Source organism: Manis pentadactyla, chromosome 15 (assembly GCF_030020395.1).
Source record: "Manis pentadactyla isolate mManPen7 chromosome 15, mManPen7.hap1, whole genome shotgun sequence".
Classification (NCBI taxonomy): Eukaryota; Metazoa; Chordata; class Mammalia; order Pholidota; family Manidae; genus Manis; species Manis pentadactyla.
In genome coordinates, this window is record NC_080033.1 from 68,598,100 (window position 1) to 68,619,190 (window position 21,091).

General features: G+C 44.3%; 2 protein-coding genes across 5 annotated transcripts in view; both read right to left on the minus strand.

The window, feature by feature from the left end:
* MBTPS1 (membrane bound transcription factor peptidase, site 1) overlaps positions 1 to 3,433 on the minus strand; it is a 50,747-nt gene extending 47,314 nt beyond the window's left edge. For 2 of the 3 annotated variants that reach the window (XM_057493434.1, XM_036909378.2), the window contains exon 1: positions 3,276 to 3,433. The gene's annotated coding sequence lies outside the window, so the exon portion shown is untranslated. Of the gene's footprint in view, positions 1 to 3,210 lie in introns of all 3 variants that reach the window. The other variant, XM_036909380.2, reaches the window with a different exon arrangement.
* A 1,347-nt stretch (positions 3,434 to 4,780) lies between these two features.
* The window catches only part of HSDL1 (hydroxysteroid dehydrogenase like 1), a 29,989-nt gene continuing 13,678 nt past the window's right edge, over positions 4,781 to 21,091 (minus strand). For both annotated transcript variants that reach the window (XM_036909381.2, XM_057493382.1), the window contains one exon: positions 4,781 to 7,445. In XM_036909381.2, coding sequence (XP_036765276.2) covers positions 7,347 to 7,445 — 99 coding nt within the window. In that variant the 3' untranslated portion in view covers positions 4,781 to 7,346. The remainder of the gene's footprint in view (positions 7,446 to 21,091) is intronic.

The following is a 21,091-nucleotide window of genomic DNA, read 5'->3' on the forward strand; positions in this document are numbered from 1 at the left end:
GAACTGTTTTCAAATATCTGTCTCTGTCTACCTTCTAGCTTACAGTTGAGCTTTTTGTTAGTTCATTCTGAACAGGCTTATCATCTGTGGTATCACTTACTCAAAGGGCCTACTTAGGGCTGTTAGTGAATCCACTAAGTCTTTATCGGACTTAATTTCTATAAATTCTTCATGCAGAAGACCTGGTTATCTGTCCACACAAACGTATGCCCTGAAAAATGGTATTTACAAATTATGGATTTTCCATAAGTAAGTATAATTATGCCTCATAGAGGTGTTTTTTTTTTAACAAAAAAAAACTTACATTAAATGCTAAATGGAAAATAAGTAGTTCCAATAATGCAAGCCAGGAATAAGGTTTAAAGAAATGTGTAAAAAAGGAGACAAACTAAAGGAACTGTATCACTTGGACAAGCAACTAGTCTAGCTGACAGCTAACAGTCCTTGGGGTTGAGATTCTTCAACTTTACATTATACAAGAATACAACTAAGATTATAAATCTGGGTATAGCTAAAGTATGCCTAAAATTATTTCTTTGCAAACAACTAAAGAACACAATTTAGGGGAGAGGAAATTAACTTTATCACCTGACAGTCTTATAGTTATGCAGATATGCCTTGCTTTTTAATGAACCTTTACTCAAATCACTCCAGAGAAAACTGAATTGTGTTTAGGCCACAAAAGGGTACCATTTGGTTCAATTAAAATACCACTTTTGTAGCTAATTGCATGCTTGGCTGTATGACCACTGCTTAGTAGGCTACCATTTCAGCAAAGCCAGAACTACCTTAGAATAAACGTATATTCTTAAGCCTGACAGAATCACTCCTTCTGGCACATTCTGTCCATTAGTTTTGTAGGGGAAAAACACAAATAACTGAGCTCAAAGAGTCAACAGTGCCAAAGGTAAGAAATTTGGTCTGCACTGTCTTATATTGTCCATTCTTTCCCACACGCTGCTCCGGCCTCCTTATTCTCTTTATCCTTCAGGCATCTGGTGCTGGCTAGATAAGGCACATATGAGGCACCTCCAAACTGAGTGCTTCCCTCATTTTACTTTCAATTCATTCCTTAAGGAAAAAGACATTGTCAAGATTAATAAATCTAGTAGAGTTCTGCAGCATATCAAAACTGACTAGGTCACAGGGAAGGGGAAATCAACTTCAGTCTCTTTTTACCACCTCCTTAACCTGCCTCAGGCAAACACTGGAAGAGACCTAGGTCCCCTAGCCAAATGCCGACTACAGGGCCAAGCCGCCTCCTCTTGGTATTTCAAACTACCACAGGTCTGAGCTGCCAAGCTTTTGCAATAAAATATAACTACTTTTCTGGTGCAAAGAGGCAGTTCCAAATCTCCCCTCAAAAACCCCACTTAAAACACTAATGAGAGCCCTGGGCAGTTTACCTAAGCCTGCAGCCTTCCTAGCTTTTGTTACTCCAGTTATCTGTGGCACTCACTATGCCTGCCACACTAGTAAGAGGCAGTGGGCAGGGCAGTATCAGCAGGCTGATAGAAAATGGAATCAAAGAAAATGTGAATTTGAAGGGAATGCTAAAAACCTGTTGACTAGAAGTAATCTCTTTTGATCCCATGGAACTTTAGAACTGTCAAAGGCTCTGCAAGCACTAAATAAGAACTTCTATTTTTTCAAAGATTTGACCAACTCTTGATTATAAGGGATGCTTGGGGAGTGCAATGAAGAGGCCTACTGGGCTAGAGTCCCAATCAGGCAGCCGCCACCACCACAGCCGATAGGGGGACCATACAGTTTTATTTGCAAAAAGCCTTCTGCATCAATGGATAAACAAAAATATGTTATATCCATATAATGGAATACTATTGGTACATAAAAAGGAATGAAGCCTTGATACCTGCTATGAGGTAGATAAGGGCTTTGAAAGTGTTGTGCTATAAATAAAAGCAGCCAAACACAAAGGCCACATATGATTTCACCTGAATACATGAAATACTCAGAAAAGGCAAATCTAGGAAAACAGAAAGTAGGTAAGTAGTTGGCTGAAACTGGGGTTAGAAATGGGTAGTGGCCACAAATGGGCACCAGGGATCTTTCCCAGGTGACAAAAATGCTCTAAGGGTGGGTTGTGGTGAAGACTGCACAATTCAGTAAATTTACTTTTTTAAAAATCGCTGATAAGTACATGTAAAACAAGTGGAATTTACAGTATGTAAAATTTACCTTAAAGCCCTTAAGAAATAGTGGGTGCTGCACATAAGTTGTGAAGAATCACAGTTCCCCCAGACCGTCTTTTTATACTCACCCATACTCAGACCGTGGGGTCAGAGGGCGACTTACTAGCACAGTAATAGTTAAGGGCCATAAGACACTACGTTCTCCAGCGTTCAACTCTGAGATCCAAGCCAGTCTACTTTACTTGGAAGTGTTGAGAATCTAAAGTAAATAAGCATTTGATTTAATCTGCACAAATAGGCCACGGTTCTCAGGGGCTCTGACCAAATCAAGGGGTAAACATCTCAATGAAAACGCAGCTGATCTTCAACAGTCTTGGGTAGCACAATCATGGCAGGACAAGGCAAGACTTTGAGATCCACCAGGTCTGAAAGGCGTTCGGGTTCTGATTGTAAACCAAGTCTCACGGGCCCAACTTGCCGGCGAGCTCCTTACACTGCGTTTCTGAAAATCAGTGGAGCGGTGTGTACAGACAGATACGGCGAAGGGCTGAGGTCATTTAAAATCTGATACCACCACGCCTCGGGGAGCAGACCTATAACCACCAGAATGTTCGGGGACCGCGCGCCAGAGCCCGGCACGTTATCCACTCCGTTCAAGTTCATTTCACAGGCAGGACGTGGTGACACTGAGCAGGCTACTACACCGTGCAAACACATCCAAGAGCCGGCAAGCGACAATGACTAAAGTGGGGGCCGCTAATGGGGCGAATGAAGGGGACGAGCGTCTGCTGCGAGTGCCTGTGGCCCCGCGCCCACGGCGCCTCCCTCGCCCTCCAGCCCCGAACCCCGAGTCCCCTTCGCCCTCGGGCCCCCGCGCCCTCGTCTCCCGTGTCCTCGGATCCCGCGCCCTCCTCGCCCCCCGCGCCGCCCTCGCCCTCCGGCTCCACACCCTGAGACCCCCTCGCCCTCGGGCCCGGCGCCGCTCCCTGCGCGTCCAGGTCCAGGAGGGCCCGGCCGCCGCCCGCGCAGACCCCGGCCCCGGGAGCCTCGGGCGCACCTGAGCGCGCGGGAGGCCGCGCCGGGGAAGGACGGCGGTTCCAGGGGGCCGCCCGGCCCATCTACCTGCTGCAGCTGCCTCAAGCTCAGTTCCGGCGGGCCGGGGATAACGGCGCCTCAGCTGCTAACACGCCTCGCGCCTCCATTCGGGGGCTGTTTACTCCTAACTCTCGCGATATCGCGCGAACCGGGCGGGGAGACCCACAGCTAGGGGCGCCAGCCTCTCCGGCCGCCTGCGTGCCCTGCGTGCTCGGCGCGGCGCCTGCGTGCGCGCTCTGGGGGCCCAAGGCCGCCGGACGGAGATCTCGCGACATCTATGGCCCGTGGGCTCGGAGGCGTGGCCAGCCTGTTTCGGCAGGGGCTGCGCGGGGCTGCGGACTGTCGGAATGGGTGGGTGTGAGATGCGCTGGGTGTCAGGGCCAGGAGCCCGGGAACCCGCGGAATCCGCGAAAGACGAGCCTGGCGGAACAGCCCGCCTGACCAGCACTGACCGTAAGCGCCTGAAGGCTCGTACTCCAGAGCGCTCCTCCTGAGGCCTTCCGGGGCCGCTGACCCGGAGCCAGTCTTGGCGGCACCTCGGGCAACCGCCCTGCAAACTTCCAACCGCTTTACCCGCGCGGTCGCGGACACGCGGGCGGGCGGGGCTGCTTGCTCGGGGCCTCGAATCCTCACCTCAGTCCCACCCTGACGGGCAAAACCCCTACCCCAAACCCCGCCTGCTCCACCTTTAGCCCCGCTGGGCCTCGCCAGGACCGCTGACGTCAAGGGGTTACCCTTTTTGAAGAAACGAGGATCGGTTCCCAAAAATGTCTGGGTGATTTATGTCTGAGGATCACCAGTGGTTTTCTGTCTAAATGGCGAACTGGCCCACACGTGGCCTTGGGCTCAGCCCGGGGACTGAAAGCATTATTTATATTCATGCTGATAAAAAATTATGTGCTATAGAGTCAGATAAAACTGCTTCTACCTTGTTGGAACTTTGCCCAGCAACACGATCATGAGGGTTAAAGGAAACACAAACACAAAGCTTGACTTTCCCATGTTCATAAGCTGTGGTAGTTTTATCTAGACCAACCCACACCTCATGGAAGTCTCCTGTTGAGACTGCATAACGTTAGGAACTTTAAAGAGAATTCTTGACTCCTGCATTTGTAAATCCTCAAAGTTAAAGCACGCCCTGATGCTACCAAGTAAGGTACGTGAGTTTAAACTTAACTGTGTTGTTCCAACTGGGGGTAAATCGGTCTTGGCCAAGGTTCTTTTTAACAGCCCTTTAAAGTCACTATGCCACTGAATACACAGCCCAACTACTAGGAACTGGGGTAGGCTGGGGAACTGCAAACATCCTTGTCATGTGACACTGAAGTCCCAAAGCCTGGAAGGGGAGAATGCTGCCAGCCCCTGAGAACCCATAAGCTTCAGGGGGCTGAGGCATGAGAGAGAGGTGGCTTGGAAATCTACCAAAAAAGGCTGAGAGCCATAGGATCCTGGTCTACCGGTTTCCACGACTCCAGATTCTAAGATATCTTCCTAAAAACTCATGCTTTATGTGTGTAATAAAGCGTTCACAATTCCACAGGAAGGTAAATTTTTATTCAAACCAAATACTTGTCTAAAGAGTAACAGCAGAGCCAATACTGAGATGACAGAGAGAGACTGGACTTGGTTTCAGAGGGCACACAATGTCAAGACCAAGGATACCACCTATCCCTCTGGTTCACAAATGTAACGAGTACCTGGGCTTAGAACAAAACAAAACAAAGACTGCTCAAAAGAGCTGTGTCTACTTGCTGTCTTCCTTTTTCCTTCCCACTCTCTCGAACCCACAACATTCCTTTAATCCCCACGAGACAAAATGGCTCATGGCAAGAACGCAAGCAATTTCCAAGTTGCCAGAGTCAATGATCAAACCACCCTGCCATTGTACTCAACTATCATATATATAATTTTTTATTGTAATTTTCTTGATGAATTACCAGTTTTTAATAAATTACTACCTCAGGTTTCATAGATTAAATTTTTGTTATTTTTTAATGTTGTTTCTTTGGGATAAAATGGTAACTCTCATTCCAAACAACCAGTTTACAAACATGGAGCAAAACTTCTTTCAAAGGAAGCAGAAGCAAGTGCTTTTACTATTAAACTTACAGTTCAGATTGTTTCAAATGTTCTTACTTCTCACATTCTAAATAACAAACCCTGTCTACGGTGCCCCCCAGAATAACTCTCAAATGAGCTCTAAGGACAAGTATTTCATGAAAGAGAAAACCTAAGGAAGATTCATTGTTTTGATCTTTCACTAACTTTGCATCAGCATTATTTCTCCCACATAGGGAGTTTTAAAACATCACTGACATCATTTACTTATTCTCATCCTATAACGATTCAACATCTAAATTATAAGACATTGCTGTACCACATAACACCTTAGATATAAATATGGTATTTTTACATGAAGTCAGATTTTATTCTAGTTTTAATGACCATAAATTAATTGTTGGGGGAGGGAATGTACCCATATGACAAAATGAAGGCTTCTGGGCTAACTCCTTCAAAATCTTCAGTGTTACATAGTACTGATGGTAAATTTTCATATCTGAAGGTCTTCCTGTTATGTGATGAAGGCCTGATCTATAAGTGGAAACGCTTCTGAACTTAACCACTGACCTCCTAAGTCCAATATCTGGAAATACTGAGGCAACGTCACTGGCAAAATTGTGGGTAACATAAATGCATGCTTAGGACTACTCATAATGGAATATCATCTCAGGAGAAAACTATTCCATAGAAGTCCTGATTTCAATCAATTCACTAGTCTCTGCATCAGTGTCACAATATTTAGGCCCCAAATTTTAATTTGCATATTTTTGTCATACTCATGTAGTGATTTACAATTGTCAAAGCACTAGGTATATGGGCCTCCAAACGTGAGTTTACAGGACCTAAATCAGAACACTTTGCAGTAGGCCTCACTGCTGGCCCATAGTGTGGGGGGTTGTGCACAATTATCTCCACACCAATAAAAGTATTCACTCTAAAGCATAAATTCATTACATGAACCAAAAACGAGCTTCTAACTTATTTCAAGAGATATGGCATATCACACACATAATTGTTCATATTTTAACTACTATTCCATAAATACTTGATGATTACACCAATAATGGTACTGTAATGGAACAGTATTACATAGAAAAGTGTATGAAAACCAGATATAACAAGCTCTCATGGGCTAAATTTCAGTTACTAAAAGAGTCATAGGCTGAGAAATCACTACTTATCCACAATAACTGTAAGTCAAGAGATGACTAATGGTCAAACATTACATGTCAAATCTAGGAATGAATGAATTCCACAGCAGATTAAAAAACAAAACAACATAATGTAATAAGTAGTATTATACATGGCAAACCTATAGCACAAAATTAGGTAGGCTTGTTCAGTATGAAAAGGAATAAACTAGAATTGTAACATCCCATAAAGGTTCCACTAAAGCCATCATGACCAAAAATCTTTTTCAAAGTAAATTACCCAAAAATAAAGTGGCCAGATGCACACAACATACATACATACATGGTTCTCTAATGAAGTACCATTTGAAAAGCAGCATCTTCATACACAGATAGCCAAACAACTAGAGCTATACAATATAATACACACAGATTTCTACTGTTAATTATACCAGTGCTCTTACAACCTTTTAAATAGTCGTTTCTGATGAACATTTGAAAACCAATATTATAATGTATCTATTGAAATAATTTCCCTTAAAAAACAATCTGAAATTATAAGAGCTGACAAGTCATATTATATTTCAATATCAGACTGCTGTAGCTCCCAGAACAACATAAATCACACACCTTTTGAAAAGCTTAGGAAAAAGGCAAAAAAACTTGGGTTTCCTCAATCCGTTTCTGTACCTTCGTCATTATTTATGCTGTGCCATCCTGTGGCCCTTGAGGTTTTTCCACAGCATTCTCTTAAAGTATTATGTTTGCTTTGCAAATGATAAGTCAGCAGTATGCTACATAACCAGTGATAAGAGAACATACAGAAGATAAATTAAATGTGTTCTTCCAAATGTCAGAATACTGCAGGTTCATGAGTTGGCAAAACTTCCCAAACCATCATCCAGTTTCATGCTTTGCAGGATAAGGCCTCCTTCCGTAAAGAACGATTGAGAATATTTGCTCCCCAAACCCAGAGCCACTCAGGCATATACTGTGCAAAAAGAAACTAAAAATTAAAGAGAAAAAGGTTTTAAGGTTAGAACCCAAAGCCAACAGAAATGAGTACACAGATTAGCATATGGTTTAATTCAACAAATGTCTCCAATCACATTACATATAAAAGAAGGAAAAGCCCTTAGGTGCTACTATACTGAGCACCTATTTTTGCCTATGACCTTACACTGGACTCTTGGGAATAGACTGCATGATCCACCCACCTACTTCCTCTCAGTAATGAGGACAGATGGACATGCAGTAATACAATTCCATCTTTCCTTAACATGATACGAATTATATGTTCACTTGGTTAAGAATTACAAAACCATGCCAGAACAAAAGGCAGCTGAAATGGAAAAATGCATAGGTGGTTAGGACTGTGTGAGAACACTGGGATTTGAGGGACAGGATGAAGTGAGGTTAAACAAGGGAACGGACCCTGGGGCTGTCCTGAGCCATGATGAAGGCCAGCTTGGGGATCCAGACAGGGAGTCCTGCTCATGCTGCTCGGCCCCTGGGGTTTCACCCAGGTGTTCTGCTCCCCAGGGACATACAGCAATGTCCAGAAACATTACTGACTGTCACAACCGTGTGGTAGTGCTCCTGGCACCCAGTGGGTAGAGCTGCGGCATGCTGCTGACATCCTGCAGTCCACAGAACAGCCACATGACGAGGAATCGCCCAACCCACATGCCCACAGCACCAAGGTGCAGAAACCCTGCACTGTGCTGGCAGGTCTGTCCCACAATGAGCCAAAGTCCTACCTGTATGTTAAGGAATGGAGATGGACAGGCCCTGGCAAATGCTGAAATTCTAGCCTTGCACAGATGTATAGTAATAGAGCTCACCCATCCTCTCCTTGATAAACAGACCCGGATTCCTCTGCAACCCGAGGGAAGCAAACTGAGTAAGGGGTCCCGTGTCATCAACTGTGAGATACAGTTTCAGAGCCACAGACAGGGATGTAACTATGGTCTCTTTGAAAAGCCAGGATTTCGTGGAAAAAATACCTGGATACACTTCTTTGGAGCTACTAGCCCAAAGGAAAAGGTTCTAAACCCAAGGAAGTAAGAGAAGTCAGCTGTGGTCCCTGGAGGACCTGTAGGTAAGGTGGCACTCGAACATGTAGGCCTCCAAGACAGAATAGACAGCAGGGTCTCCCCCTCACGGTGGGGTGGTCCCCTTATCCACGGTTTGGCTTTCCGCAGTTTTAGTTTCCCCCAGGCAGCCGAGGTCCAGAAGCAGAGAGCCTCCTGAGCTCTGGTCAGAGGTCAGCAGCAGCCTAATATTGTGTCACAGTGCCTACGTCATTCCCCTCAGCCACCTCATCACGCAGGCATTCCATCATCTCACACCATCTTAAGAAGAAGAGTACAGCACAATGTTTTGAGAGAGAGAGAGAGACACACCACATTCACATAGCTTTTGTAACAGGATATTGTTAGAACCGTTCTATTTTATTGCTGTTGTTCATCTCCTACTGTGCCTAGTTTATAAATTAAACTTTGTCACAGGTGTGTATGTATAGGAGAAAACACAGTTATCTATAGGGTTCTGTACTATCTGTGGTTTCAGGCATCCCCTGGGGTTGGTGAAAGGTGTCCCCCACAGGTAAGGGGGAATGACTGTACATTTTCAGTGTTTATTTAGTGGAGAAGAGACCAACATCTAAAAATCTGTTTCTGATTCCCATTCACAACAGCTGTCTATTGCAGAGGCACCAGGCTCAAGGCCTATTCAGCCAGTTCCCTAAGGTTCTGCCCAGGGACTCCTCACGGGCACACCCTTTCTGCTCATCCCAGGGAGGCTTTAGGGCCCTGGGCAGCAGGGTGGAAACTGTGGGTGAAGGAGCTAATGGAAGAGGAGGGGTGAATACCACCCTCTGGGTACTGACTGGTAAACTAAAGGGGCTGATACATTGACCTGTTTAGACAACAGTTACCAGAAAGGAGTGCCAGGTCTCTCAGCACTAGGAAGTGCAGAAGAGTACCCAGAGGGAAGTGAGTTGGCAGGCGGGTGGAGAGAGAGTGTATATGGGACACAGAGAGAGGGAGAAGAGGGGTGGCCTAGCTTCCCGAAGGCCTGGTGACTGTCCAAGGATCCTGACCAGTTCAGACCTGTCCAGGCCCAAGACGGGAGTTGCTGCTCCTCCACAAAAGCAAAGCCGACGGCGACCGTTCTGACACAGGGAAGCCCATGTAGTAAGACTTGGGGACCCTGACTGGAGAAGCGGGAGTCAGTAAATGTACACATTCAGCTCCTTGGAAATTTGCATTAGCAATTAAAATGCAAATGGCACACATTCCCCAGGGACAGAGACAGATAGGACATAAAGAGGTAAGAAATAAAAGGAATGGAAAGGATGGAGAATATCCCAAAGAACAGAGGTCGATCCCTAAACTGGAGTTATTCCAAAGGTGTAAACCAAGCTGCTGCAAGGGTATGTCATTAAAAGTGCCCTTCCCAGCTGCTGGGGAGCCAGGAAAGAAGGGCTTTAACAACCCCTGACCCTGCTATCAGCTGCTCCTTCAGACTCACCCACAGCAGCCCCAGGGCCTTTGCAGGGCTTCCTGGCTCCACCTCTCCCTGAGCCACCACCGCCTGGCATCAGTAAACCTCCATTCAGGCCTCTACCTCAGCACCCATCTGTGCAGCAGCCCACCCCACTCCTCTTAACTATTTCCCAGAAGAGTAAAACTTGTTTCTCCCAAAACCTGATCTCTTCCTCTCATGCTATCTGAGCAAATGGTGCCACTGAGTTTTTGCAGCCAAAGACCCGAGAATACAGGCTGCTCCTTCCTTTCCTTTAACCCCTTATTTTCAATCTACCTCCACATCTTGTCAAGATATAAACAGTTAATCATTTTTACTTATTTCATAATGTAGAAGACTCACTGGAATAAACAGCATAAAATGCAACTTGTTACTTTCTGTTTGGCCTATCGATCTTCATACAATATACTTCTCAGAGGCTAATGACTGACAGAGGATTGATATCTTGACAAAATTTAGATCTTTGCAACCTGAGAAAACTGCACTCAGCAGAAATGATGGCAAAAATCACAAGGCAGAGCTATCAGAGAAATCTGCTGTGGCCGGAGCAGTGACTGATGAACCGAATCTTTGTTGTAAAATTGAAAAAAGAAGTGATGATGTTGAAAATAATTTGAATAAAATAAAAATAGAAAAAAATGGGAGGTTTTAATAGCTTTGCATAGAAAGCTACTCCAGGTGTTAAATTAGCTTAACAGAATTCCTTGGCTAAAAAACATACATGCTCAGGAAAAATTCATCAGCGTGAACAAAGGTTCACCGTAATGAAAATGCTGGTGTTTTATAAATCCAGTCACAGTATCCTACTGCATCTAAACCCATCCTCATTCTCTTCTTTTTGTCCTCCCTCAGGAAGGCAAAGCCCTTCAGGCGACAAGCAGGCTTTTAGCCCGTTTCTTAACTTTAAGCAGAGGAGCCTGTGCTGGAAATGAGATTCAGAGCCATGGCCTGGAAAGGCCGTCCATTCCCCTCATGCAAGTCTTCCCGCTGAAGTCCCGTCTTCCTGGGAGAGCCTGGGGCTGGCTGGCTCCCCCTGGGCAGGACCACTCTCATGTGAACTGCACACCAGATGCAGATGCTCCACACAGGGAGCTTTTCTGAAAGGCCTTCGGTAGGATTTCAGTCCTTCATGTATCAGGCAAGTGGAGGGAGGAACAATTTTCAGAAAAGCCACCGATGAAAGGGTTCAAGATTTTAGGCACTCTGGGGCTTTCCTGCTAGAACACCTCCATCAGGAACCTGCAGTTCTAGGGGATTCTCAGCACTCTGAGGGTAGTGCCCACCCTGTCCTTCCCCTGCTTCCCCACCCTGTCCCCCCAGATGTAAAGACCACTTCCGCCCTTACTCTTTCAGTTCATGAAAATTAAGAGAGTATCCTTTGAGATTTCTTGATTTACTCTGGGTGATTTGGAGAGACACGAGGCTGTCAGGAACTCTGGTAGACGTCCAACAGATGAAGCCAACACCCATTTGTAGTTGATTTGGGGGAAGGGGTTATTCTTAAAAATTAGCCAAATTCACATTATGTTGGGAGTTAATTAACTCTTGAGTCCAAATGTCCTCTGTAAATGAGGATAATACCAGACATAAGGACACGACTGTCATGGGAACTCGATAATGTAAAGTGTGAGAAGCTCCTAGCACAAATCTTCTGAAGAGCTCAGCAATGTCTATTATTATTTTGTTATCCTTGTGGTTAGGAAAGTCCTCAGCTAAGGAGGACACTGTCTAAGCCTAATACAGAGTGACAGCCCGGGAGCACAGAGCCAGGCTTTGTCAGCCAGCGCAATGCAATCACACCTGGGTGGAGAAAGATTATTTTCAATCATGGAAGTGCTGTCCTGCTTGGCCCCTGCCACACCTTCTTCCTCACTTCCTACTCCATCTTCTCCATGTCCATCAGCCCTTATCTTCACCTTCCTTTCTCTCTGACATTTCATCCCCTACACTCAGCAAAAACCCCAAACCAGATCAATCTCATTGTGTGGACTTCGTCCCTTCCACCCTGATGGCTGAGCTCTGCAGAGAAAACCCCGCTGTGCAAACTGATGGCCGGCACCACCGCACCTGGACTCCAGCACCACTGGGAAATGTCTCTGCGTGTCCCCAACGCACACCTCACAGAGCTCATGCTCCTCAGGTCCTCTGCCTCTTCCAGCCCCTTCTCAGCAGAAGACGTGGCCTGCCTGGTTCTTAGGCAAATGGAGGCCCACGGGCAGAGATCCCAAAGACTGCTGCGCCTCTGTGCACACACTCCTGCACCCACATTCACCTCTCTCCCTTTTCTGGTTATGGAGGATGCAATTTTTTCCCTTGTTCTCAGGATTCCATCTCCTGCATCTCACCCTTTACTAGACTTTCTAAATGCATTCAACTGCATTCCTCTCTCTCCCTCTCTTACACACACACACACCTCCTTCCATATTCCTTCCATTCCAGCTTCTGCTCTTAGCCTCTCTTCTTCCCTTAATGGCCAAGCTTCTTGAAAGGTCTCACAGATCATCTCCACTCTCACTGTGTGCTCACTCCTGCAGCCTGCCTTCATGCTCTGTCCCTCCACCTCCACCGAATCCACCTTGCTGCTATGTTGAGTAGGCTCTTTCCAGGCCCTGAGTTACTGGATCCACCCGGAGCATTCCCTGTTAACTGACAGTACTCCACCCTGGGCCTCCCCGGTCTCTCGTCACTCCTCAGCATTCTCTGTGAGTGGCTCCTCCTAACTTACCTGACCTGTGTACATTTACAGTCCTCCCTCTGCTCTGGCCTCAGCCTTCTCCCTCATGTGCTCCCTGGTTATCTTATCCTCACCCACAGCTTTTACCACCACCTCACTCCAACCCACATCAATCTTCTAGGGCCTAAATTCATGTGACTGGCTATAAGATGTGTCTACTCAGATGTCCCAGAGGTCCCTGAAAATCATGACTTCGTTAACCAACTCTCCTATCCTCTTACCAATACCCACTCTCATCTCCCAGATCAAATTAGTCCCCAAAGACAGTTGATTCTACCTCCTGACTTGCTGAGCTCATTCTTCAGCGCCCCACCCACAGTCAATCCTAAGTTCAAGAGCCAGTCTTTTCCTACCTCAACTACAGCAACAGCCCCCACCCATCTCTCTACATGGCCCTACAGCACCCCAATCCACCCCCACGCTGATGGCAGCGGGAGCCTCACAAGGCCAGATCCACTGGACCTCTCAACCCCATCCTCATTCTGTCTCCACTTCTTAGGGAACTTCACGGTCAGGGCTCCTAAAGTTACTTTTTACTAGTCACTAAGGACCTGGAAATAACCATTTAAAGAAAGCTCCTCCTGAAGGGAGGGGCAGAAGATGGCGGCGTGAGTAGAGCAGCGGAAATCTCCTCCCAAAACCACATATATCTATGAAAATATAACAAAGACAAACCTTCCTAGAATAAAGACCAGAGGACACAGGACAATATCCAGACCACATCCGCACCTGAGAGAACCCAGCGCCTCGCGAAGGGGGTAAGATACAAGCCCCGGCCCGGCGGGAGCCGAGCGCCCCTCCCCCCAGCTCCCGGCGGGAGAAGAGCAGGCAGAGCGGGAGGGAGACGGAGCCCAGGATTGCCGAACACCCAGCCCCCGACATCCGGGCCAGAGTGCAGGGCGCTCGATACTAGGAAAACAGGGCAGCAAGAACAGTGAGCAGGCACTGGAGGCTGGGCGACAGAGGACATAAGAAAAGCGCGCGAGCATTTTTTTTTGCTTTTTTGCTGTTTTGTTTGGCGAGCGCTTTTTGGAAGTCTTAAAGGGATAGGGACCCCAATACTAGGGAAACAGGGCAGAAAGACCGGTGAGCAGAGGCCTGAGGCTGGCACCGCAGAATAAAGAAAAACGAACGACCACCTTTTTTTTTTTTTTTTTTTTTATTAAAAACTTTTTTTTTTTTTAATTAAAAAAAATTTTTTTTCTTTTTTTTTTGGTGGGCGTTGTTTTGTTTTGGCGGGTGCTTTTTGGAAGTCTTAAAGGGGCAGGGCGGGTCACTTAATCCAGAGGTAGGGAATCCGGGATCTCTGGGCACCCTAACCCCTGGGCTGCAGGGAGCAGGCAGGCCCCTTACGGAGATAAATAGCCTCCCAGCAGCTCCTGCTCCAACGCGACTCCACCATTTTGGAGCAGCTGCCCGAGCCAGGCCACGCCCACAGCAACAGCGGAGATTAACTCCATAGCAGCCGGGCAGGAAGCAGAAACCCTGTCTGCGCGCAGCTGCGCAGGACAAGCCACTAGAGGCCGCTGTTCTCCCAGGAGAGGAGGGCCACAAACCAACAAGAAGGGAAGTCCTTCCAGCCGTCACTCGTCCCAGCTCTGCAGACTATTCCTATCACCATGAAAAGGCAAAGCTACAGGCAGACAAAGATCACAGAGACAACACCAGAGAAGGAGACAGACCTAACCAGTCTCCCTGAAAAAGAATTCAAAATAAGAATCATAAACATGCTGACAGAGATGCAGAGAAATGGGATGAAGTCCGAAAGGAGATCACAGATGCCAGAAAGGAGATCACAGAAATGAAACAAACTCTGGAAGGGTTTATAAGCAGAATGGATAGAATGCAAGAGGCCATTGATGGAATTGAAATCAGAGAACAGGAACGCATAGAAGCTGACAGAGAGAGAGACAAAAGGATCTCCAGGAATGAAACAATATTAAGAGAACTGTGTGACCAATCCAAAAGGAACAATATCCGTATTATAGGGGTCCCAGAAGAAGAAGAGAGAGGAAAAGAGATGGAAAGTATCTTAGAAGAAATAATTGCTGAAAACTTCCCCACACTGGGGGAGGAAGTAATCGAACAGACCACGGAAATACACAGAACCCCCAACAGAAAGGATCCAAGAAGGGCAACACCAAGACACATAATAATTAAAATGGCAAAGATCAAGGACAAGGAAAGAGTGTTAAAGGCAGCTAGAGAGAAAAAGGTCACCTATAAAGGGAAACCCATCAGGCTAACGTCAGATTTCTCAACAGAAACCCTACAGGCCAGAAGAGAATGGCATGATATATTTAATACAATGAAACAGAAAGGCCTTGAACCAAGGATACTGTATCCAGCACGACTATCATTCAAATATGACGGTGGGATTAAACAATTCCCAGACAAACAAAAGCTGAGGGAATTTGCTTTCCACAAACCACCTCTACAGAACATCTTACAGGGACTGCTCTAGATGGGAGCACTCCTAGAAAGAGCACAGCACAAAACACCCAACATATGAAGAATCGAGGAGGAGGAACAAGAAGGGAGAGAAGAAAAGAATCTCCAGACAGTGTATATAACAGCTCAATAAGCGAGCTAAGTTAGGCAGTAAGATACTAAAGAGGCTAACCTTGAACCTTTGGTAACCACGAATTTAAAGCCTGCAATGGCAATAAGTACATATCTTTCAATAGTCACCCTAAATGTTAATGGGTTGAATGCACCAATCAAAAGACACAGAGTAACAGAATGGATAAAAAAGCAAGACCCATCTATATGCTGCTTACAAGAAACTCACCTCAAACCCAAAGACATGTACAGACTAAAAGTCAAGGGATGGAAAAACATATTTCAAGCAAACAACAGTGAGAAGAAAGCAGGGGTTGCAGTACTAATATCAGACAAAATAGACTTCAAAACAAAGAAAGTAACAAGAGATAAAGAAGGACACTACATAATGATAAAGGGCTCAGTCAAACAAGAGGATATAACCATTCTAAATATATATGCACCCAACACAGGAGCACCAGCATATGTGAAACAAATACTAACAGAACTAAAGGGGGATATAGACTGCAATGCATTCATTCTAGGAGACTTCAACACACCACTCACCCCAAAGGATAGATCCACTGGGCAGAAAATAAGTAAGGACACGGAAGCACTGAACAACACAGTAGAGCAGATGGACCTAATAGACATCTATAGAACTCTACATCCAAAAGCAGCAGGATATACATTCTTCTCAAGTGCACATGGAACATTCTCCAGAATAGACCACATACTAGGCCACAAAAAGAGCCTCAGAAAATTCCAAAAGATTGAAATCCTACCAACCAACTTTTCAGACCACAAAGGCATAAAACTAGAAATAAACTGTACAAAGAAAGCAAAGAGGCTCACAAACACATGGAGGCTTAACAACACGCTCCTAAATAATCAATGGATCAATGACCAAATCAAAATGGAGATCCAGCAATATATGGAAACAAATGACAACAACAACACTAAGCCCCAACTTCTGTGGGACACAGCAAAAGCAGTCTTAAGAGGAAAGTATATAGCAATCCAAGCATATTTAAAAAAGGAAGAGCAATCCCAAATGAATGGTCTAATGTCACAATTATCGAAATTGGAAAAAGAAGAACAGATGAGGCCTAAGGTCAGCAGAAGGAGGGACATAATAAAGATCAGAGAAGAAATAAATAAAATTGAGAAGAATAAAACAATAGCAAAAATCAATGAAACCAAGAGCTGGTTCTTCGAGAAAATAAACAAAATAGATAAGCCTCTAGCCAGACTTATTAAGAAGAAAAGAGAGTCAACACAAATCAACAGTATCAGAAACGAGAAAGGAAAAATCACGACGGACGCCACGGAAATGCAAAGAATTATTGGAGACTACTATGAAAACCTATATGCTAACAAGCTGGGAAACCTAGGAGAAATGGACAACTTCCTAGAAAAATATAACCTTCCAAGATTGACCCAGGAAGAAACAGGAAATCTAAACAGACCAATTACCAGCAACGAAATTGAAGCGGTAATCAAAAAACTACCAAAGAACAAAACCCCCGGGCCAGATGGATTTACCTCGGAATTTTATCAGACATACAGGGAAGACATAATACCCATTCTCCTTAAAGTTTTCCAAAAAATAGAGGAGGAGGGGATACTCCCAAACTCATTCTATGAAGCTAACATCACCCTAATACCAAAACCAGGCAAAGACCCCACCAAAAAAGAAAACTACAGACCAATATCCCTGATGAACGTAGATGCAAAAATACTCAACAAAATATTAGCAAACCGAATTCAAAAATACATCAAAAGGATCATACACCATGACCAAGTGGGATTCATCCCAGGGATGCAAGGATGGTACAACATTCGAAAGTCCATCAACATCATCCACCACATCAACAAAAAGAAAGACAAAAACCACATGATCATCTCCATAGATGCTGAAAAAGCATTTGACAAAGTTCAACATCCATTCATGTTAAAAACTCTCAGCAAAATGGGAATAGAGGGCAAGTACCTCAACATAATAAAGGCCATCTATGATAAACCCACAGCCAACATTATATTGAACAGCGAGAAGCTGAAAGCATTTCCTCTGAGATCGGGAACTAGACAGGGATGCCCACTCTCTCCACTGTTATTTAACATAGTACTGGAGGTCCTAGCCACGGCAATCAGACAAAACAAAGAAATACAAGGAATCCAGATTGGTAAAGAAGAAGTTAAACTGTCACTATTTGCAGATGACATGATACTGTACATAAAAAACCCTAAAGACTCCACCCCAAAACTACTAGAACTGATATCAGAATACAGCAAAGTTGCAGGATACAAAATCAACACACAGAAATCTGTGGCTTTCCTATATACTAACAATGAACCAACAGAAAGAGAAATCAGGAAAACAACTCCATTCACAATTGCATCAAAAAAAAAAAAATACCTAGGAATAAACCTAACCAAAGAAGTGAAAGACTTATACTCTGAAAACTACAAGTCACTCTTAAGAGAAATTAAAGGGGACACTAACAGATGGAAACTCATCCCATGCTCGTGGCTAGGAAGAATTAATATTGTTAAAATGGCCATCCTGCCCAAAGCAATATACAGATTTGATGCAATCCCTATGAAACTACCAGCAACATTCTTCAATGAACTGGAACAAATAATTCAAAAATTCATATGGAAACACCAAAGACCCCGAATAGCCAAAGCAATCCTGAGAAAGAAGAATAAAGTAGGGGGGATCTCACTCCCCAACTTCAAGCTCTACTATAAAGCCATAGTAATCAAGACAATTTGGTACTGGCACAAGAACAGAGCCACAGACCAACGGAACAGACTAGAGAATCCAGACATTAACCCAGACATATATGGTCAATTAATATTTGATAAAGGAGCCATGGACATACAATGGCGAAATGACAGTCTCTTCAACAGGTGGTGCTGGCAAAACTGGACAGCTACATGTAGGAGAATGAAACTGGACCATTGTCTAACCCCATATACAAAAGTAAACTCAAAATGGATCAAAGACCTGAATGTAAGCCATGAAACCATTAAACTCTTGGAAGAAAACATAGGCGAAAACCTCTTAGACATAAACATGAGTGACCTCTTCTTGAACATATCTCCCCGGGCAAGGAAAACAACAGCAAAAATGAGTAAGTGGGACTATATTAAGCTGAAAAGCTTCTGTACAGCAAAAGACACCATCAATAGAACAAGAAGGATCCCTACAGTATGGGAGAATATATTTGAAAATGACACATCTGATAAAGGCTTGACGTCCAGAATATATAAGGAGCTCACACGCCTCAACAAACAAAAAACAAATAACCCAATTAAAAAATGGGCAGAGGAACTGAACACACAGTTCTCCAAAAAAGAAATACAGATGGCCAACAGACACATGAAAAGATGCTCCACATCGCTAATTATCAGAGAAATGCAAATTAAAACTACAATGAGGTATCACCTCACACCAGTAAGGATGGCTGCCATCCAAAAGACAAACAACAACAAATGTTGGCGAGGCTGTGGAGAAAGGGGAACCCTCCTACACTGCTGGTGGGAATGTAAGTTAGTTCAACCATTGTGGAAAGCAGTATGGAGGTACATCAAAATGCTCAAAACAGACTTACCATTTGACCCAGGAATTGCACTCCTAGGAATTTACCCTAAGAACGCAGCAATCAAGTTTGAGAAAGACAGATGCACCCCTATGTTTATTGCAGCACTATTTACAATAGCCAAGAATTGGAAGCAACCTAAATGTCCATCAATAGATGAATGGATAAAGAAGATGTGGTACATATACACAATGGAATACTACTCAGCCATAAGAAAAGGGCAAATCCAATCATTTGCAGCAACATGGATGGAGCTGGAGGGTATTATGCTCAGTGAAACAAGCCAAGCGGAGAAAGAGAAATACCAAATGATTTCACTTATCTGTGGAATATAAGAACAAAGGAAAAACTGAAGGAACAAAACAGCAGCAGAATCACAGAACTCAAGAATGGACTAACAGGTACCAAAGGGAAAGGGACTGGGGAGGATGGGTGGGTAGGGAGGGATAAGGGGGGGAGAAGTAGGGGGGTATTAAGATTAACATGCAAGGGGGGGTAGGAGAAAAGGGAGGGCTGTACAACACAGAGAAGGCAAGTAGTGATTCTACAACATTTTGCTATGCTGATGGACAATGACTGTAAAGGGGTTTATACGGGAGACCTGGTATAGGGGAGAGCCTAGTAAGCATAATATTCGTCATGTAAGTGTAGATTAGTGATACCAAAAACAAAGAAAAAAAAAAAAAAGGGCAGTTCCTGTGTGGTAACCTCCAACGAGTTCTACACAAGGGTATAAAGGGCATATAAAAGTGTAGGCAAAGGGTCTGTTTGTGTTTATACAGAGGATCAAAGCCTAATTGGGCTACCCCGAAAATGAACTAAGATACGATATGAAAAAGAACTTCCAACATCTGCACTCTCTGGAAGACTCATGCCAGAAGATGATCATCAAAAAACCCCAACAAAGATCCACGCACTGCTACAGCTGTAGATGCACTCATCCCACCAGTTCCTGGACTTGCCATGGGAATGAGGAAGGAGATATCTAAGCTGGCCTGTGCATACAGTAAAACAACAAATTTGACTGGATCTATACTGTTGGAACTCAACCAAGAATTTGGAGAAGTGCAAATTGTAGCGCTCCAAACTCTTACAACTACAGACTATTTACTGTTAAAAGAACATATGGCATGTGAACAGTCCCCAGGAATGGGTTGTTTTAATTTGTCTGATTTCTCTCAGACTGTTCAAGTTCAGTTGGACAATATCCACTATGTCATAGATAAGTTTTCACAAATGCCTAAGGTGCCTAACTGGTTTTCTTGGTTTCACTGGAGATGGCTGGTAATTACAGATATGCTTTGGTTATGTAACTATACTCCTATTATGTTAATGTGTGTGCGCAATTTAAGTAGTAGCTTAAAACCTATTCATGCTGAAGTTACTCTACAAGAAGATATGCCAAAAATAATCAATCTTCCCATGTTTTCTTCCGCCTGCTACTTCTACAGCTTTTCTTCTTCCTTCCTAATTACAACCCTTAAATAGAATTCGTGCCTCGTATCAAATATATCGAGTATCATAACTCCTCCAAGTGGTAAAGATACCTCAAGACAAATGCTGGGCATAGAAGCCACAGGGCATAAATATGCAAAGAAGTAAAAAGCTAACCTTTTCAAACAATAAGGCTTCTCTCTCACTTACCAACTTCACATTTCCCTGTATGGCCCCGGAAGATGACTGGTTAGCCAGAGACGGGTAAGATTCCTCAAGGGAGGAACAACCTAAGACAGGCACAGTCGCAGGGGGGCCATCAGGTGAGAAATTGGGGATCAACAGAGGTGAGGCTTAGAACCTCACCCCCCGTTCTGAGAGAAATCTGCATATGTGGATGTTTTATTGCCCTTGTCCAGCTTGGATTAACACATAGTCTACAGGCACACACCTGATCATCTACATTTGCTCTCTTACAACACTAAACTATGTTTTCTACCTTTATCTTGTATCTACCTACCACTTCAGCATTTTATTAAAAATAATAATAATAAAGAGAGAAATGTGGTATCCACATATAAATCAAGTATAAAAACCAAATGAGTATTCATATTTGAACTGTTTAGAGTTCATAATGCATGAGCAAAACTGAAGGTTTCTGTGATAACTGCCCTTGTACTGTTCACTATGTAACTTATTCATTATGTAAGAATTTGTTCTACATGTAAGAACTTGTTTGTTATGCCTCAGAAGATTGGAGACTGACGAAAATTAGGCTTGGGGTGG